Here is a 17,827-nt window from a genome sequence, read left to right on the forward strand (position 1 = left end):
GAACCCACCTACATCAGCACAAGGAAAGGCAATGAAGAAAAGCGTGACGTTAACCACCACCTCGGTAAAAAAATTGAGAGAAGCATTATCACAATGAAGTTGGAAATACACAACCGGGGGGTCCACAAAAACAAGGTGTACTACAGGGTTTCCTTGGGGAAAGCCAGTGTTACTTGTTTACTTTCAGTGACGTCTTCAGTTATTTGTCATAAAAAAAAAAATGTTTTCCAGCAGTACGCACTGAAAACATACATTTCACAGGGAAACAACGTTCACCCGAAAAGAGGTTGTTGTCACAAGCTCACCGAGAGGCTGCGACAGCCAAAGCAGCTGGCTCTGAGCAGGCAACGCGCCCTCCACGCCAGGGTGCTAGAGGAGCTGCCGTGCTCTGCCAAGCGCACGGCGGGGGACGAGCCCACTCGGAGCCCTGGGCAGCAGCTGCTCCCGGCGCTCACACCGACACGGTGCTGCCGGGCCCGGCCCCCGACGGCCGCGCTCGCCCCGCGCCCAGGGCGCAGACCCGCCGGGGCGGCTGCGGGCGCTGTGGCCGCTTCCCCTCCCCTTCCGTCCAGGCGGACGGGGCTGCGGCCGCAGGGCCCACCTGCCCTCCCCGCCCGCGACATGTCCCGGCAGGAGCAGGCGGCCTCGCCCGGGCGCGCTCCCCTCCGCCACCCCGTCGGTGAGGACCCGCACCTTCCCGGGCACCGCGCCCCGACGGAGGGAGGCGCAGCCCGCCGGGGTCCGGGCCACGTTGCGGCTGCTGGGAGGTGCGGAGCGGCCCGGGATGTCCCCTCCCGCCCCGCAATCACGGTCCCTCACTCTGCCAACCGCGCCCCCGCCCGCCCTTACGCGCCCGCCACGTCCCCGCACGGCGGGGCCAATGGGCAGGCGGGGCCAGGTGTGTGCTACCTGCACCACGTGGGGCGGGGGGCGGGCAGGTAGGGCCGCGGCCCAGCGCAGAAAAGCCCGCGGCCATTGCGCGCTTCCCAGGGGTGTAGCCGGCGTGGGAGCGGCTGCTGCCCGCCCCGGAGGAAAAAAAAAAAAAAAAAAAAAAAAAAGGAAAAAAAAGAAAAGGGGGTGGGAAAGGGGGCAGCCGCGCCTCCCCCACGCCGGGTCCTCGGGAAGTGAGGCCGCAGGTGGGGGTTCTGCCGCTTGGGTTTCGCTTGGAAGCGCTTCGGGCAGGGAAAAGTTTCTGGTCTCTTTCCCCTCTCCCTTCCTCCATCTCTCCACCTCCTCCCCCCTCTTTTTCCACCTTTTTTCCCTTTTGTTTTTTTCCCCTCGCACTTTTCTCTCCTTTCCCCTGGCCTGGTGACACCATGACGGCGTCTCCCGACTACCTGGTGATCCTCTTCGTGACCACGGCGGGCACCAACGGAGCAAGGCTGGGCTCGGATGAGCGAGAGCTGCTGCAGCTCCTGTGGAAAGTGGTCGACCTGAGGAGTAAGGAGGTATTTTTTCCCCCGAAGGGAGAGCACCCCGACCTGCTTCTCCCCCTCGCCTCTGCCGTGCTGGGTACAGGCGGGGTGGCCCCAGAGCTGGGCTGGTGGTGGGTGCCCTAGGCTGGAGCTGGCTCTGGTGGAGGGCAGGGGCCGGTGCTGCAGGTGGGGATCTCCAGCCCGGGGAGCTGACTTGCCCCTCCTCTGCTTTCTCTGGAGCTGGGGCACCTGCACGACGTGCTGGTCCGGCCTGACCACCCCGAGCTGACGGCTGAGTGCCAGGAGATCACCCAGGTGGATGTGGAGAGCCTGGCACTGGCTCCACCGCTGGAGCAGGCACTGAGACAGGTGACACCATGTAACTGGCTGCTGGGTGCTCGTCTCCCTTGGGGGCTCTCCAGTGGGGCAGAGGCAGTGTTATCATCCATGTATCCCCTTCACCGCCACCACTGGGGCGGTGGAACCTGGCACGGGGGCACCACAGACACATGGGCCAGGCAGCCTGGTCTTTGGTGAACTTTGTGCTCATTCACCTTGGGAGAATGAATGAGCAAACCCCTAAGAGACCCTGAGTCTCAGCTGAAGGTGACCCCCAATCACTGTTGAAAGAGGTCAAGATTAGGTGCACCCTGAAGAAAACTGTGTGGTGGTAGGCTCTGTTAAAGCTTGTGGGGGCTCATCAGACCTGGGAAGGAGACAGTACTAAAGCCTCTAGGTAAACAGAGAGGTGTGTGTGATTCTCACTGAGGGTAGGATGAAAGCCCCTCTCCATTTCAGCATGCTTTAGTGCCCTGTCTGAAAGGTTCTTCTGCCCTGACACTCCCTCAGCTGTCTGCAACCAGCTCTATGTCCCTTTTGCTGTGCTCTTGGAAATGCTCCTGGAAAAGGATTTCTTTTTTCCCTGTAATGTGGACTGGCTTTGTGGCCACATCTCATTAAAAGGGGGCAAAAAGTGCAATTTCCTTATCATGAAAGTTATTGTGCTTAGCTAGGAAGAAACAAATCTATAGAAGGAAAGGACTAGACTTCTATCGAAAGGAATTCTAGCTCCATGTTCCTGCTGCGTGGGAGTAACGTTGCCAACTGATGACACTGCTGAGTGCAGGCACTCTGAACTTTTTTACATGTATGTCTTTTGTTGTTCCTGATTTCAGTTTAATCAGTCTGTGAGCAATGAGCTGAACATTGGTGTAGGTACTTCCTTCTGTTTCTGTACTGATGGACAACTGCACATTAGGCAAGTTCTCCACCCTGAAGCTTCCAAAAAGGTATGTAGTTTTAGCTTAAGTTTGATTTACTGTGCTTTATGTGATTTCTTGGAAAACTGATTCCCTTGTCTCTTTAGCGTGGGGGTGCCTCCACACAACTGTAGTACAGGCATCACTCACGTGTTAATATGCATACCAGACTAAAGAGCCTGTGCATGTGGAAGGTATAGACAATGCCCTGTGCTTAAGTAGCCCTGAGATGCCTTTTTAAGTTAAGTCAGAAGAAAGAAGTGTTTGAGAAAGAAGCAATGTGTTGACAGAGTACTCAAGGGAGCTACAATGAGTTAGAAAGTGGGAATTTGGAAGTGTTGCCAAATAGTTAACCACCTTAATAACAAACTGTCTTTTGAAATTTCCCATTCAGCTTTACCTTTAGCAATTTTCAATCTCTGTGTATTCAGCTGATGCTCCAAGGGTGGTGCTTGTATTTGTAAGGAGCTGAACAGTAGTTCGAGGCAGGTTATGAGTGATGACTAGTCCTATAGTCTAGAGTTTTCTGTAACTCTGGAGTTGCCAAATTGCTAACAGTGTTATGAGGCCCTGCCTACTTTTCATGAGTGATAGAGTTGCAGCAATAAACTGAGTCTCTAGTCCTTATATCTGTAACTTGTCTTAGCACTTGTCTCACTTTTCTGTGAGAAAACACAGAAACAGGTTTTTAACATACTTTCTTCTCACTTGTAATGGATTTGTGTTTTATGCCATTAAACTTTATATGCAGTTAAATTATATGGATAAAAGAAGAGACAAATTCTATGGTTATTTAAGGCTTTTTTTGGTGTTGGGAATAGGTAGCCTTTTCCTGTATCATCACAGGGTCACTGATAGGAATAAAATCTTTATAAAAATCTTCTATTGCTGTTTTGTTAAGAATCATTCCTTTGAAATCTCCTCTGTGCTGCCTTACAGATTAAGTAAACCTGTTTCACCAAAGCACTGTTGTAGATCTCATAAGAATACTCCAATTCTGAGGTAGCATCCAGGTAGACAGAAATCACCAGGCTCTTGATAATTATTTATTGCTTTTAAGATGCCCAGTCTGAACCAATCTAGCAGCTCGCAGTATTTGGAGAGTGAATTGACACCAACTGTTCCAGTTGAATGTCAGCGAAGTACAGAACTTCTTCTCTCATAGAAAGAAGAAAAGTAACTATGTGAAAACTAGAGCAGGCAGTCTTGGCAAGCACACCTGCATTTTCATTAGTTTGTCTTTAAGGAGTATTGTTTGCCTAATGCACCTGTCCATATGCTAAAATAAGCTCTAATGTTCTCTAAGCAAAATTTGTTTTAGAGCCTAAGCTTTTCATTGGACTTCCCAAATGTGCTTTCACGTGTCTTGTAATTCTGTTGTAATCTTACAAAAAGCTGTTAAATCTTAGCAAGCCCTTACTTCTGGTCTAGAGAAGCATTGCAGACAGCCAACAGCCAAATGGAATATTGAGTCTGTGGGGAAGCTCTGGGGTGAAGAGCTAACTGAAGAGTAGAGGTCTGTGTTGCTTTAAACAGCTTCCCCCAAGTCTTCTCCATATCTTCTCCTTCCCACCCCCAAAAAAATTAAAAAGCATGTAGTGATTGGGTGAAAAGAGTTTTATGACTTCCAGTCATAACTGCTTCTGGCTTCATACACTGCAATTATAGCAGTTGCCACACACAGACTGACCACCTTTGCACGGTATCAAACCCTAATCTACACACAGTTGGGTTTTTGTTGTTGTTTTATTTTTATTTTCTTTAGAGGGAATAAATATCTGAAGTGTGACTGTTCTCTTGAAAACTTAGTTTTGTCCAAAAAACAAAATGCCTTCTGCTAGTCTTGCAAAAGATGCTTGGCTCTCTGAACAGACTGCCCTGTGGCTTTTTACAGGTAAAAATGAAATCAGGAATTGATGGTAGATGTTGCAATAGCAGGCAATTGCTCTCCTACGTGTATATATTGGATTTGAAGCACTAGTAATAACATCAGATGTTTCTCTAGCAAGGAAAAAGCACGTTTCTCTTTTTAAACCATGTAGAGAGGAAGCTACTTAAGCAAAAAAGTTTATAAACATACTTGTTTGTGCTTCCTACCCACAACACAAAAACTGGTAGAAAGTTTGGTATCTAAAGACAAAGTAGATTAAACTCACCCTAGCTGACAGTAGTTACTTTGTCCTTTTACAGAATATCTTACTGCCTGAATGCTTCTACTCCTTTTTTGACTTGAGGAAAGAGTTCAAGAAGTGCTGCCCTGGCTCACCCGATGTTAGCAAGCTCGATGTTGCAGCCATGACAGAATGTATCCTTTTCACAGAGGTGGTGTCTACTGCAGTTACAGCTTTGGCTCAATTTTAGGACAGAGATGCATGAGTAATGCTTGCAATACATGTTTAGGGGTGGTATAAATTTAATGTGTGATCTGTACTGAGCTTTCTCACAAAGGTAAAGATAAAAACATATCAGATTGCATGCTCCCATGGGGAAAATTCTGTATTTCTTTTTTATTTCTGTACATTTTCTTCACTACCTTTATAGTTTTGTCTCTTTTAAATGGCACGGTTTGATGTAACTGGCACATTTGTTGAAGCCACTGGTATGAATCCTAATACTAAAATTAAATTTTTTTACTTTAAAGTAAGAGTGAGTTTTGGGAGACCGTCTTAGTTTTTAGGAGGGGGAATAATTATTCTTGATGTGAGCTTGTAGTGAATCTTTCATTCAGGAGTGAACCTGAGGCAGGGATGCTGTTGGCACAGATGATATTCAGTCTTATGGAAGTTGTATGTGTCACATCTCACAAGGTGAGGCTGGGCTCTCAATAAGATGCTCTCAGTAACATTTCTTTCATTTTCAGTGACAGGGATGTCTAATATTACTTTCTGAATAGTCTTAAGGGGACTGTAACTTAGTCCAATCTGACTCTTTCCTGGACTTACCCTGGTTTTGTGTGCTACTTGCAGTAACCAGAGCTGAAACTGGGGCTGTGGATGATCTGGCTGTGCCTTGCTTCCCTAGCATCTCCCCTCTGGATGCAGGCTCCAGTCCTGTTCCCAAGTGTACCCTTGGACATGGAAAACCCTTGACTTCTCTGCTGACCTATTGAAGCAGTGACCACAAAACTAGTTGGCAAGGAGTGGTAAGGGAATTTGAAAGTATTTAATTTATTTTTTAATTGATTTGTTGTTGTTTTTAATAACTTTTCCTCTGAGTAGCTTATTGTGTCCATAGAGTGGCTGCCATTAAGAAATGTTATTTTTCAGACTCAAAAGTCTGTGGCTTCTGGATTATTTTGGCCTTTCAATGCAGGACTAGTATTGCCTGGGGTTTGTACCTTGTGTCGAGGGGGTATGAGATATCTCTGCATGTGTGGATTTTGTTGTGTTTAATCAGAAGATTGAATACCAAGGGCTGTCTACTTTGCTTTGCTACCTGCAAATTAAGATTAATGTCACCTAGTGAAAGGACAGGAATTGCTTCTCCACCTACTCTGAAGCAAAGCTTTGACATGAGCCAGAGAAGTTAATGAGCTGCTTTGGCTGTTTTCATAGAATCATGTAATGGTTTGGAGAGATGCCTTTCCTTTCCCTTCGTGTGAATGTGTTGTACATCTTGCCACTGTGGAAAGAGTTGTATGACTGTAGCCACCTGGAGCATCACTGGTCAGTCAAGGCACAGTGTCAGACTGTGTACTCCCTGCCTGCTGGGAGAGGGGAGCAGACCACCCTGCAGGACCTCACTGTTGGGAAGCCCCTAAAGAGTCAGTACCATCTGAGAGTGGTTTTGGCAGTTCCAGTAGTATTTGCTCCAAGTTCTTAGAAGCTGGGTCAGCCTTTCCAAATGCTCTCAACTTGAGTCTGAGTTCTGAATCTGATGTTATTTTTCAGTTATATAAACCTAAATAACTTCATTCTGGTTTTATATTAATCTTTGTGGTTTGTCTTGGTTTGTAATCGCTGATGCTCTTATTTGTAAACTTGGTATGTTTTTGCAAGGTGGCTGAAGTTAACTGTGTCTGCCCTGTATTGCTTGAGAGTGCTTGGGGCAGAGGACACAGAGACCTTAGGAGGTAATCGTTTTCTTTTCCTTTTATTGACAAATATGATAATTGTCTTTCTCCTCACCTTGCTGTAATGTACCAACTTATACAGCTTCTGACATGGAGGAGATTAAGTTGATTGCATTTGGAGAGGCTGGACATGCACATAATACTTGCAATAAAAACTAAGCTGTTGAAGCAGGTGCTAAGTTTAAGGACTAGTTCAAACAGTTATATGCAGAAATTTTTTACTTCTTCGTGTAAGTGGGACAGCTCCTTTCCTCCCAAGACAGTTATGTAGCAAAGAAAAGGTCTAAATGAAAAGTAGCTTGGATTTGAAGTGGGTATGCTGGGGCAGGAGACATAGCGGGAGCTGGTTGAATTGAATTTGCTAGTTAATGCACAGAATCTGACCAAACCACCATCCCTGCCCTCCCCCCCCACACCCTCACAACCCCCCAAGGAATTGTACATTTCATGTACAAATAGCCACTGATTTCTTTTAATGCAAAGTGAGGAAGTGTTTAAAATGCCATAGAATAAAGGAGACCAAGGGAAAACTGAGACTAGTAGTAACATAGCTCCAAGTACTACTGTTGTCTAATTTACCGTCTCAAAATGGTTTTTGGTGTAGGAGACAGTCTTCTGGCAGACTTCCTTTAGTCAGTATCATACAAGAGTAGTGACAGCAGGACAATTATGAGAAATTTAAAGTAACAAAAACTTGAGAGAAGCAATTATGTTCTGGCAGAGAAAGGAACTGTCCATCGAAATCTCTTTTAAAACATGTCTAACTATACAAAAGGAGCAGGGTTGTTCATTTACCCTCTGTACCTCCCATACTCGCTGCACTTCTTGATTTGCAAAGCTTGCTGAGCCAGTTTTCACCACTGTGAGTGCCTGCAGGGTGGAGTGAACAAAGCTTGCATGACTATTCCTATTTGGTCTGCAGAAGACTCATCCTTTGCCTCAAGATTGGGTGTGCAGAAGCTATTAAATGGCAAATACCTCTTGCTTCCTCCAGCAGGGTTTGCTCCACTTGCTTCTGAACTGGGGTAGTGAGGATAACTCCTTACTAGGAGTCTCTGCTCGGTGTTGTCAGTAGAAACACAGGTGTACTTCAGAACTTTCTCCTTCCCCTCTCTTCTGCCTTGGGGAGGCCACATCTGGAGTATTGTGTCCAGTTCTGGGCCCCTCAGTTCAGGAAGGACAGGGAACTGCCTGAAAGGGTCCAGCGCAGAGCCACAAAGATGATGAAGGGAGTGGAACATCTCCCTTATGAGGAAAGGCTGAGGGAGCTGGGTCTCTTTAGCTTGGAGGAGACTGAGGGGCAACCTCATCAATGGCGAGTATCAGGAGGATGGAGCCAGGCTTTTTTCAGTGATGTCCAGTGACAGGACAAGGGGCAATGGGTGCAAACTGGAACACAGGAGGTTCCATGTGAACATCAGAAAAAGCTTCTTTCCTGCGAGGGTGACAGAGCCCTGGGACAGGCTGCCCAGAGAGGTTGTGGAGTCTCCTTTGCTGGAGACATTCAAAACCTGCCTGGACACGTTCCTGGGTGATGTGCTCTAGGTGATCCTGCTCTGGCAGGGGGGTTGGACTAGATGATCTCTTGAGGTCCCTGCCAACCCCTAAGATTCTGTGATTCTGTGAACTGCCTGCTTAATGAGCTGGACATAATCTGGATGCTGCAATACCGAAACTGAAACTTGGCTGTTGGTTGCATTGTTTTTTGTTTTGTTATGGTTTTTACCTGAGTGTCATAAGAGCAAGGATGTGGAGCACAGTTATAGCCAATAGTACTTAACGCTGGCAATAAAAAGCCTGTAATTGTATATTACCTGAGATTCTTGCATATTGCTATTTGTATTTCCTGTAATAGTACCCAGGAACTGGGAAAGATCAGATTGCCTTTATGCAAAATAGTATTTAAAAATAGGTAATCTGTTTCCTGAAGAGACTTAAAAACTGAACAAAGTGGGAAGAGGATCAATGCAGCACACAATTGCAGTACTAGTTTACATCACGTCATCTCATCTCAGGACTGAGTTGTTCAGCATTTTTTTTTTGGTCATAATCAAGAAAGGAGTTGAGACTTGAGAAATAGAAGGAACAGTGAGAAGGAAGAAGTCTTGGAGGGCACTGGCAGTGGGTAAAGCTGTGGTGATGAATCTAAGGAAATGGTTAAAGGGTTTAGAAATTTCTCCCATATTATACAGGCAACTCTGTAGAATATGCTCCCCCCCTTACAAAGTTGCTGAGTGTTACAGGAGGAGGCACTGCAGCTGCACAGCAAGGTTAAGGAGTTGCTTGTTTCCCATCCTGCTTTGGCATTTGGGTGCATCTTTTGCCCATTGCTTCTAATACTTCTTTAAACATGACTGCAGAGGATAAATCTAAGCTCAACTCTTCCCATTTGCCCAAGAGAGACAACCTTTATATATCACTGTATGCAAGCACAGTAGTGGTGTCCTATCCCTTCACAGAACAAGGGATGGGTTTTACAAAATCCATTCCATTAACAGCTTTTTTCTAAGTGTCCATAATTTCCAGTACCTCTGTTCATAGTAGTCCATCTGTGTAGGTAGTCAGTCTTGCTCATTAGAATTCATGTTTTCACTTAGTGTTATTATTTAAACATTAAAGAGGAACTGGTCAGAGCCCTACTGCACCACTTAGGCACACACAAGTCTATGGGACCAGATGGGCTACTTCCAAGGGTGCTGAAAGAGCTGGCAGATGTGATCACCAGGCCACTTTCCATTATTTACCTGAAGTCCTGGCTAACTGGGGAGGTCCCAATGGACTGGAGGGTAGCAAATGTAACACCCATCTATAAGAAAGGCAGAAAGGAGGATCTAGGAAACTATAGAGCTGTCAGTCTGACCTCAGTACCAGGGAAGGTCATGGAGCAGATCATCTTGAGTGTTATTAGGAGACTAATATAGAGGATAACCAGGGGATCAGGCCCAGTCAGCATGGGTTTATGAAAGGCAGGTCCTGCCTGATGAACCTGATCTCCTTCTATGATCTGATCACCTGACTTGGACAAGGGAAAGGCTGTGGATATTGTCTATCTGGACCTCCAAAAAGCATTTGACATCGTTCCCCATAGAACTGTCATAAAAAAACTGGTTGCTCGTGGGCTGGATGAGCACAGGATCTGTTGGATCAAGCACTGGCTGGACAGTCGGTCCCAGAGAGTGGTGGTCAATGGAGTCAAATCCAGCTGGGGCCAGTCACAAGTGGTGTTCCTCAGGGCTCAGTGTTGGGACTGTTTCTGTTTAACATCTTTATTGATGATCTTGATAAGGACATAGATTGTGTTATCAGTAACTTTGCAGATGACACCAAGCTAAGTGGGAGTGTTGATCTGCGTGAGGACAGGGAGGCTCTACGGAGAGACTTGGATAGATTGGATTGTTGGGCTGATGTTCATGGTCTGGGCTTCAACAAGGCCGAGTGCTGGGTCCTGCACTTGGGCCACAACAACCCCAGGTACAGGCTTGGGGAAGTGTGGCTGGAAAGTGTCTGGCAGAAAAGGACCTGGGGATTCTCATTGACAAGCGGCTGAATATGAGCCAGCAGTGTGCCCAGGTGGCCAAGAAAGCCAATGGCATCCTGGCTTCTCTTAGAAATAGTGTGACCAGCAGAAGGAGAGATGTGATTGTCCCCCTGTACTCAGCACTGGTGAGGCCACACCTGGAGTATTGTGTCCAGTTTTGGGCACCTCAATTCAAGAGAGATCTTGAGGTGCTGGAGCAAGTACAGAGGAGGGCAATGAAGCTGGTGAAGGGCCTAGAGAATAAATCTTATGAAGAACACTTGAACTTGAAGGTTCTGGGAATGTTTAGTCTGAGAAAGAGGAGGCTGAGGGGAGACCTCATCCCTCTCTACAACTATCTGAAAGGTCATTGTAGAGAGATTGGTGCTGGTCTCTTCTCACAGGTAATTAGTGACAGAACAAGAGGGAATGGCTTCAAGCTGCAACAGGGGAGGTTTAGCCTGACATTAGGAAAAAAAACTTTCACAGAAAGAGTGGTTAGACACTGGAATAGGCTGCCCAGGGAGTCACCATCCCTGGATGTGTTTAAGGGTCGCCTGGAGGTGGTGTTGGTGGATGTGGTTTAGGGGAGAACTTTGCAGAGTAGGGATGATGTTTGGACTCGGTGATCCCAAGGATCTTTTCCAAGCTGAATAGTTCTATGATTCTATGATCCTCCTTTACATATGCAGAAAGTGATCAGTTTTCTTCTCCTGTCTTGCCTAAAAGCCTTGCTTCTAGGTAGTTGGAGATGAAGGTGTGAGTGATTTCTCACTCCTACTAATGTTGATGGCTTTCTTCCCCTCCTCCCCTCCAACTGTGTTTATATTAAAATTGTTCCTTGGCGCAACTTGACTCCCTGTGTCTGAACACCTGGTGCCAACTTCAGGCAGCATTTAAGGTGTCTTTAGAAACTCTATTTCCTGTTGATCAATATTTTCAATGAAAATGTTTTCTGAAGAAAATGAACATGGGGTGGGGGAGTTGTTTGGTTTTGCCTTGTGGGATAGCCTTGCTTTAAATCCCAGTTCCTTCACACTGTTGCATTCTGCTCTCCTGTAGCTGATTGGTCATAGGGATCTTTGGCAATTCAAAAAGGAAATACTGAAATGTCTCTTCATTTCTGACAGCACAGACTGTCAGCCAAGCACACGTGTGTGCACATGTGTATGCACATCCCCTGCTGTAATAGCTATTCAGTATCCTGCTCAATTTCTCTTGAGTCTGTCAGAGGAAAGACAACATATTCAAAGCCTTCATAAAAAGGGTCAGGCAAGACCAGAGTTCCAATATCTGCACCTTCAGCGTTTTCTGGTTCCCTTGATGGGCAGCAGTCTCTGTGCAGGTGCAGCACAGCTCTCTTAGATGCTGTAAGGGGAAGAGTGTCAAGGAAAAAAAAAGTTCTCCTCTGTTCTGATACTAGAGGTGCTCAGAAACATGTGTGGTGCTGATTAAGCACCCTCTCTGCAAGGAAATCAGTTTGTGGGTTGTTTTCTTTTCAACCCCCCTTTGCCAGGGGGCAGGGGAGGAGATGAGCTTCAGTTACAGTTCAGGAGCAAGATACTGCAATTAAGTTTCTTGTTGTCATAAACACTGATAGTCTCTTAAACTTTGCTTTAGGGTAGTTGCATGTGGTTTGTTCAGGATTTTTAGCTTGCTTTTTTTTTTTTTTAATTTAAGAAAACCATTTAATGTTCTTGCTGCTTTACTCCAAAGAAGGTACTAGGAGGGAGGGTAATAGCAATGGCTGGCAAACAGCATTGAGTCAAGCAGTTGGAAGGGAGAGATCACTGGTTTAAGTTTTCTTAAACTATGATAATTCACTTAAATTTCAAATGTGCTTGTAAGATAAAGCACCATCCTCTCTACTTCCATAGTCCAATGCACTTAAAACCAAGAAAGCCTCAAAATCAGATTAGCCTCAAAGTGTATTGAATTGGCACAGCAGCTTTCCTTTCTGTAAAAGAGGAGTTAATTCAGTTGAAATAATTTTTCATCTCACAACAAGGTAAGCTAAACTTCAAAACCAATTAATAATCTGTTTTGTAGGAGTGTCTTGCAGTCACCCCACAAGTAATAGGGGTGTTTTATATGTTTTATGTCTGTGTTATCCACAATGGTGCATTCTTACCAGATTGTCAAAATGCTTCTGCATAACAGCAAAAAAAAGCTCAGGTTGTAGCCTTTGTGGGCAAGGTTTAGAGGAGATGCCATTTGTGAATTTTGATATGAATTTTGACAAGTGGTGAGTAAGATTATTTATTCTACTTTTAAGAGTTACTTGTTCATAAAGTGTGTGGTATATCCTCCTATTCCTGGAGCTTCTAGTTGATTTGCTTCTCCTCCTTCCCTGAATCTTCCCTTAGAGATTAAAGAAGATCTTGATTAAAGAGGACAGGACTCCAGTTTCTTCTGCATGCAAAAGTGTCTTTGTTAGTTAAGCATACATAATGTATGAGTATATTAAATATATATATATATATATATATATATATATATACATGTCCTCATTATGGGGTCTCATCTCCCTAGACACTTTTTGGAGTGGCCTCACACTCCCGCAGGTGGCAGTAGTTAGAAGCCAATGCAGAATAGCTAATGTTACCCCAGCAGGAAGACTGATTAAACCTTCCCCTGAGAAGTGACTTACCATCAAGCATAACATGAAAGCTTGTTGCTGTAGCAGGACAGCAATTGGAAATCTGTTTGATGATGATTGACTTAACTCCAGCATAAAGATTTAAATCTTGACAAGAGCAGTCCAGTGTTTCCCTATGGAGCCTCTCAAGTTGAAGATATGGGAAATATTATTTTAACACTACTGTCTGAACCATACAGTAAGTGATTGTTATGAACAAATTTCCTATATTTCTTGCTTATTTTTCCTACTTCTCTTGTATGCTAAGGAGAAAGAAAATAACTTGTACTGTATTTCATAGATCACAGATTTTCAGATCCAGAAAGAGTGAACTACAAATTTGAAAGTGGACCTTGGTAAGTACCTTCTTGCTGTGGTACCCCCTCCTTTCCACCCTCACTCCCTCCCAGGATACTGCTTAGATAAGCTATACTTCTCTATATTTGTAATTTGCAAATAGCTGTTACAATTATTTTTATTTATCTTGCTACTGCTGTGGGAGTAAATTGGTTGCTTTAAGTGGGAAAAGGAACAGATATTCTATGATCAGATGCAAGCCAGCTTTCTTGCTAGGCTTCACTGTTGCCTATTAGCTGCTAGTAGTTCTGGGTTTTGCTAAGAAGTGCTTATAATGGGTGTGAAGTGTACTGTGGTATTAACAAAGAATATAAACATTATTGCAGAAGTTACCTTATTGATATTAACTCATACTTTTTCTGCAATTTGCTTCACAGTTACTGAAAACATAATGATGATTTTTCTTTACTGGGGAGAAACATTTCCATAAACATACTGTGCTACCAGTAAATTGCTTAAGCTATGATGGTTGTCTTCCCAAATATGTTTTAAACATAAAGTTTTATCTATTTTTGATGACTGCTTTGTTGTTGTTTCAAGGTTTTTGTTTTGTTTGGTTTTGTGGTATTTTCGGGGTGGGGGGGGGTTGTTTGGGGTTTTTTGTGGGTTTTTTATGCAATCTGCGCAAAAACATGTTTTACTCAGTGTTTTGCTGGATATTTCCTCTGCAGTAGCCCAAGAGGGTGTTAAACTGACCTTATTTAGATTCTCACCTTGCATTAATACTTCAGTCTTCCAGATTAGGGGAACTGTCATAGTGGTTGATGATGCTCCCACTTTTGAGCCAAAAGAAGCAAGAAAAGAATGCAACAATATTGGCAGAAAGTAACCAGTGTGATTAGTTCAAGGGTTATGTTTTAGTATTGTTCTAAGCTTTTTGCCTTTCACTAACAAAATCCTAGAATGAGGTGGAAGATTCCCATTTTAATTTGTGATAGTGAGAAGTTCAGAATTAAGATGCAGGGGGAACAGTTTGGAACAGACAGCTACAGAAAGGCCACCTGCTAAATTAAAATAAAAGTGAGAAACATGACCCTCCAGCTTCAGAGAATACCACACAGCCCTTTTATTAGAGGTAGTCCTCTGCTGCTGAACAACACTTCATCTGCTTAATCAATTCCATAGTCTCTTCTGTGTGAAAACCTGTCCTTGCAATAGCCAGAAAGGCAGCCTTGGGTGGCTGTAAATGTTTTGTTCTACATGGCACTTTTAACATGTAAGAGAACAAAAGAGACTGCGGTAATAACCAATTAAACCTGGCTTTCTGTGGCTGAGCTATTCCCATGCTAAGCAGCCAATGTAGCCTGTAGCTATATTAGTCTTTAGTAGCACAGTGGTGGCCTGAACAACAATGTTAAGGCTGAACTCTTTGGGCAGGACTCGTCTACGTGCTGAGTATAACCCTGAACAGATTTGGTCTTGGCTTGTGACTGGCTCTTACACACTGTCAACACTACAAATAATAAGCCCCAACCTCTGTTACATCCAACTGTTCTGCCTCTATTTCCACTTAGCAAGCTTAATTTTATACCTAGTAACTCTGCTCTGACAAGAGAGAAGCACAAACCATTGGCATGTCAGGATTGGGGAGTAAATTAGAAACATTCTCAAAGAGATGAGAGCTCAAGGAGCAAAAGTGGTGAAACAGGAAAGGAAAACTTAACAGAGCAGTTGTCCCCTGAGGAGAGAGACTTGCAATGGCTTTGGATGGTGGTGGCACTTAGCACTTGCTGCCCTGGCAGCAGACATGGAGCAGGGACAGAAGCCTGTCCCTGGATCACAGGTGACAAGCAGGAAGGGTAGTGTCTGGTGGATACTATAGGCAAATATCTCTGCATTACTACCTTTTCCTGTGCCTGCAGCAGCAAGATGGAACTTGTGGATGACAATGCGGTTATCCGAGCAAGAGGATTGCCATGGCAGTCATCTGACCAGGACATAGCAAGATTCTTCAAAGGCCTAAATATTGCTAAGTTAGTAGCTAAGAATTTACCTCTACATTTGCAGTACTTTGTCTGCACCAGTCACGGAGACTTACTGCTCTTTTGGTTTAAATCCTGCAGGGGAGGTGCTGCACTATGCCTCAATGCCCAGGGCAGGAGGAATGGGGAGGCTCTTGTGAGGTTTGTAAGTGAAGAGCACAGAGATCTAGCACTACAAAGGCACAAGCACCACATGGGGAATCGATACATCGAGGTGTGTGACGTTGGCTTTGAAGTCCTCCTCTCAGCAGGAGTGCAAACAGCATGCCAATAACATGTTCTCTTTTTTTTTCTGTAGGTGTACAAAGCAACTGGTGAAGACTTCCTTAAAATTGCAGGAGGTAATTTTTAGGGAGTGAGAAGGAAGGGTTGTTCCATCAGCATCTGTAACTAACTTATGGCTGTAAAATGCTCCTGTTGGATGTGATCTTTCATTTCTTTCTTTGAATGAGTAGATGGCTGGTGTGTTGATTACTACATACTCTGCTAACAGCAGTCAGAGACACTAATGATTTACCATTGTCCATCTTCCAATGTCCATATTTCTCTTCTACATTCTTGTCATCTTCAAGCAGCCTATCAAATAAGGATTTGATCAGGCAAGGTTATCTCGTATGTGAACTTAATTTGTTAGGTCATCTTCTTAACTGAAGGGACTTCAATGTTATTGGTTGCTGAAAAACAAAACTAGAGTAGTTTCTCAAAACAATGACTGCTGTTGCTGTGGAGATTTCCATGTAAAAGCAGACAGATCATAGAATCATAGAATGGTTGGGGTTAGAAGGGACCTTCAAGATCACCTAGTTCCAACCCCTGTGCATGGGCAGGGACACCTCCCACTAGACCAGGTTGCTCAAAGCCCCATCCAACCTGGCCTTGAATGCTTCCAGGGAGGGGGCAAGTATATACTGCAAGATATTGCAGTATCAATAGCAAGGGATTTATGGAAATTATTTTCTTCAAATCTTTGCCTCACACTGAAGGGGGCATTCATGGGGAATATCTATTTAAGGCTAGTATCAAAGTATTTGCAGCCTTGAATTGAAAGGCTACAAAACTTGTTCCACACACTCTCCTGTGGTGTCTTTTCCTCTGCTTCATCACTGCCAGCATATAGAATTTAAGTTAAGATCCAATAAACTGTTATGTATCTACAATACTACCTTAAGGTCCTTGTTGGTTCCTAACAGATTGTGGGATTACTAATGACTAACTGGGTGTCTGTAGTTGAGGTTTTAAAGTGGGAGAGACTGTTAAGCTATCAAATGAATAAATAGTTGGTAGGCTTGGTAATAGTTATACCATTCAAAGTAAAGACATTGCACACTTACACTAGGGAGAAATGGTGCACGTCTGGCACCAGCAAACTTACCTGCAGAATGAGCTAGCTATAAGAGAAAGGACCATACTGAGATGTGAAGTTGGTTAGCAGCTATCCTTGGTTAGGATAGTGTTATGAGCATCAGTGGTCTTCTTCTAGAGATGCTGAGAGTAGAATTGGAAGGCTTTGGTAGTTTTATCAGGGTAGGATGAAATTCCTGAGCTGTTTGCAACGTGTCCTTCCAACTTTCTTTCCAAGCACAATAGTCTGGGTACTTGGTTACTATGAATTATGGCTTCAGACCAAGCTGAAGGTATTTGTAAGTTAGAAAGATGAGGTGTGTAGTAGCACAGACACTGCTTATGCAAAAGTTTCACAGACTCTGCTTTTCTTTGGCTCTGAACATTTTAAGTACTTTATTTTTTCCTTTACAATAAGGATGAATGTCTTCCAAAGGATAGAATAACATTGCTGGACTTTGGTGGGAAGTGTCCTACAATATTTCTAGTTTATCAAAGTGGGACATCTTTTCCTGACCTTGGAGGCAAACATTGTTCTACCTGCTCTAAAACTGCCTGTGAGGAGGAGGTAGCTATGCCAGACTTGCTTATGATTTTGTGGATGCCTAGACTTAAATACTTCTCTGCTTCTTCTTCTTAAAAGGCACTTCCAACGAGGTTGCACAGTTCTTGTCAAAAGAAAACCAAGTGATTGTCAGGATGCGAGGTCTTCCTTTCAATGTGACAACAGAAGAAGTGCTGACATTCTTTGGCCAGCACTGCCCCGTAACAGGAGGAAAAGAGGGAGTCCTGTTTGTCACGTACCCTGACAGCAGGCCAACAGGGGATGCTTTTGTCTTGTTTGCTTGTGAGGAATATGCACAAAATGCACTGAAAAAGCATAAGGACTTGCTGGGGAAAAGGTACATTGAACTCTTCAGGAGCACTGCAGCAGAAGTTCAGCAGGTGGGTGTAAAGCTTACAAACATTGGCTTCTTGTCATCCAAATTCCTACACTGGCACACAGTAGCAGGTACTGCCTGGCCGTAACTTGAAAGCTGCTTCTCTCTTCTGTCACTCCTGACTCTTGCTGGGAAAAGTACTGTCTGAATTTCCATGAGATTTTGCTCCCTCTAAATGTAAGGTCTTATGGTATATGGATGTTCTACCTCATATATACAAACCTTTCAGGTTTTGGTTTCCGATAGCCTTGCAAACGGTAGTTATAGCAGAAAGTTTTTGGATCTACTGCTTTATGGTACATATA

General features: G+C 44.3%; 1 protein-coding gene across 3 annotated transcripts in view; it reads left to right on the top strand.

Annotated features, from left to right (window-relative positions):
* Positions 1 to 1,099: 1,099 nt before the first annotated feature.
* The window catches only part of ESRP1 (epithelial splicing regulatory protein 1), a 32,246-nt gene continuing 15,518 nt past the window's right edge, over positions 1,100 to 17,827 (top strand). For all 3 annotated transcript variants that reach the window (XM_051610715.1, XM_051610717.1, XM_051610718.1), the window contains exons 1-10: positions 1,100 to 1,448; positions 1,656 to 1,784; positions 2,591 to 2,704; positions 4,865 to 4,979; positions 13,002 to 13,100; positions 13,203 to 13,257; positions 15,121 to 15,231; positions 15,322 to 15,454; positions 15,539 to 15,581; positions 17,225 to 17,526. In XM_051610715.1, the coding sequence (XP_051466675.1) occupies positions 1,317 to 1,448; positions 1,656 to 1,784; positions 2,591 to 2,704; positions 4,865 to 4,979; positions 13,002 to 13,100; positions 13,203 to 13,257; positions 15,121 to 15,231; positions 15,322 to 15,454; positions 15,539 to 15,581; positions 17,225 to 17,526 (1,233 nt within the window). In that variant the 5' untranslated portion in view covers positions 1,100 to 1,316. The remainder of the gene's footprint in view (positions 1,449 to 1,655; positions 1,785 to 2,590; positions 2,705 to 4,864; positions 4,980 to 13,001; positions 13,101 to 13,202; positions 13,258 to 15,120; positions 15,232 to 15,321; positions 15,455 to 15,538; positions 15,582 to 17,224; positions 17,527 to 17,827) is intronic.

This window comes from Apus apus, chromosome 2 (genome assembly GCF_020740795.1).
Source record: "Apus apus isolate bApuApu2 chromosome 2, bApuApu2.pri.cur, whole genome shotgun sequence".
NCBI lineage: Eukaryota > Metazoa > Chordata > Aves > Apodiformes > Apodidae > Apus > Apus apus.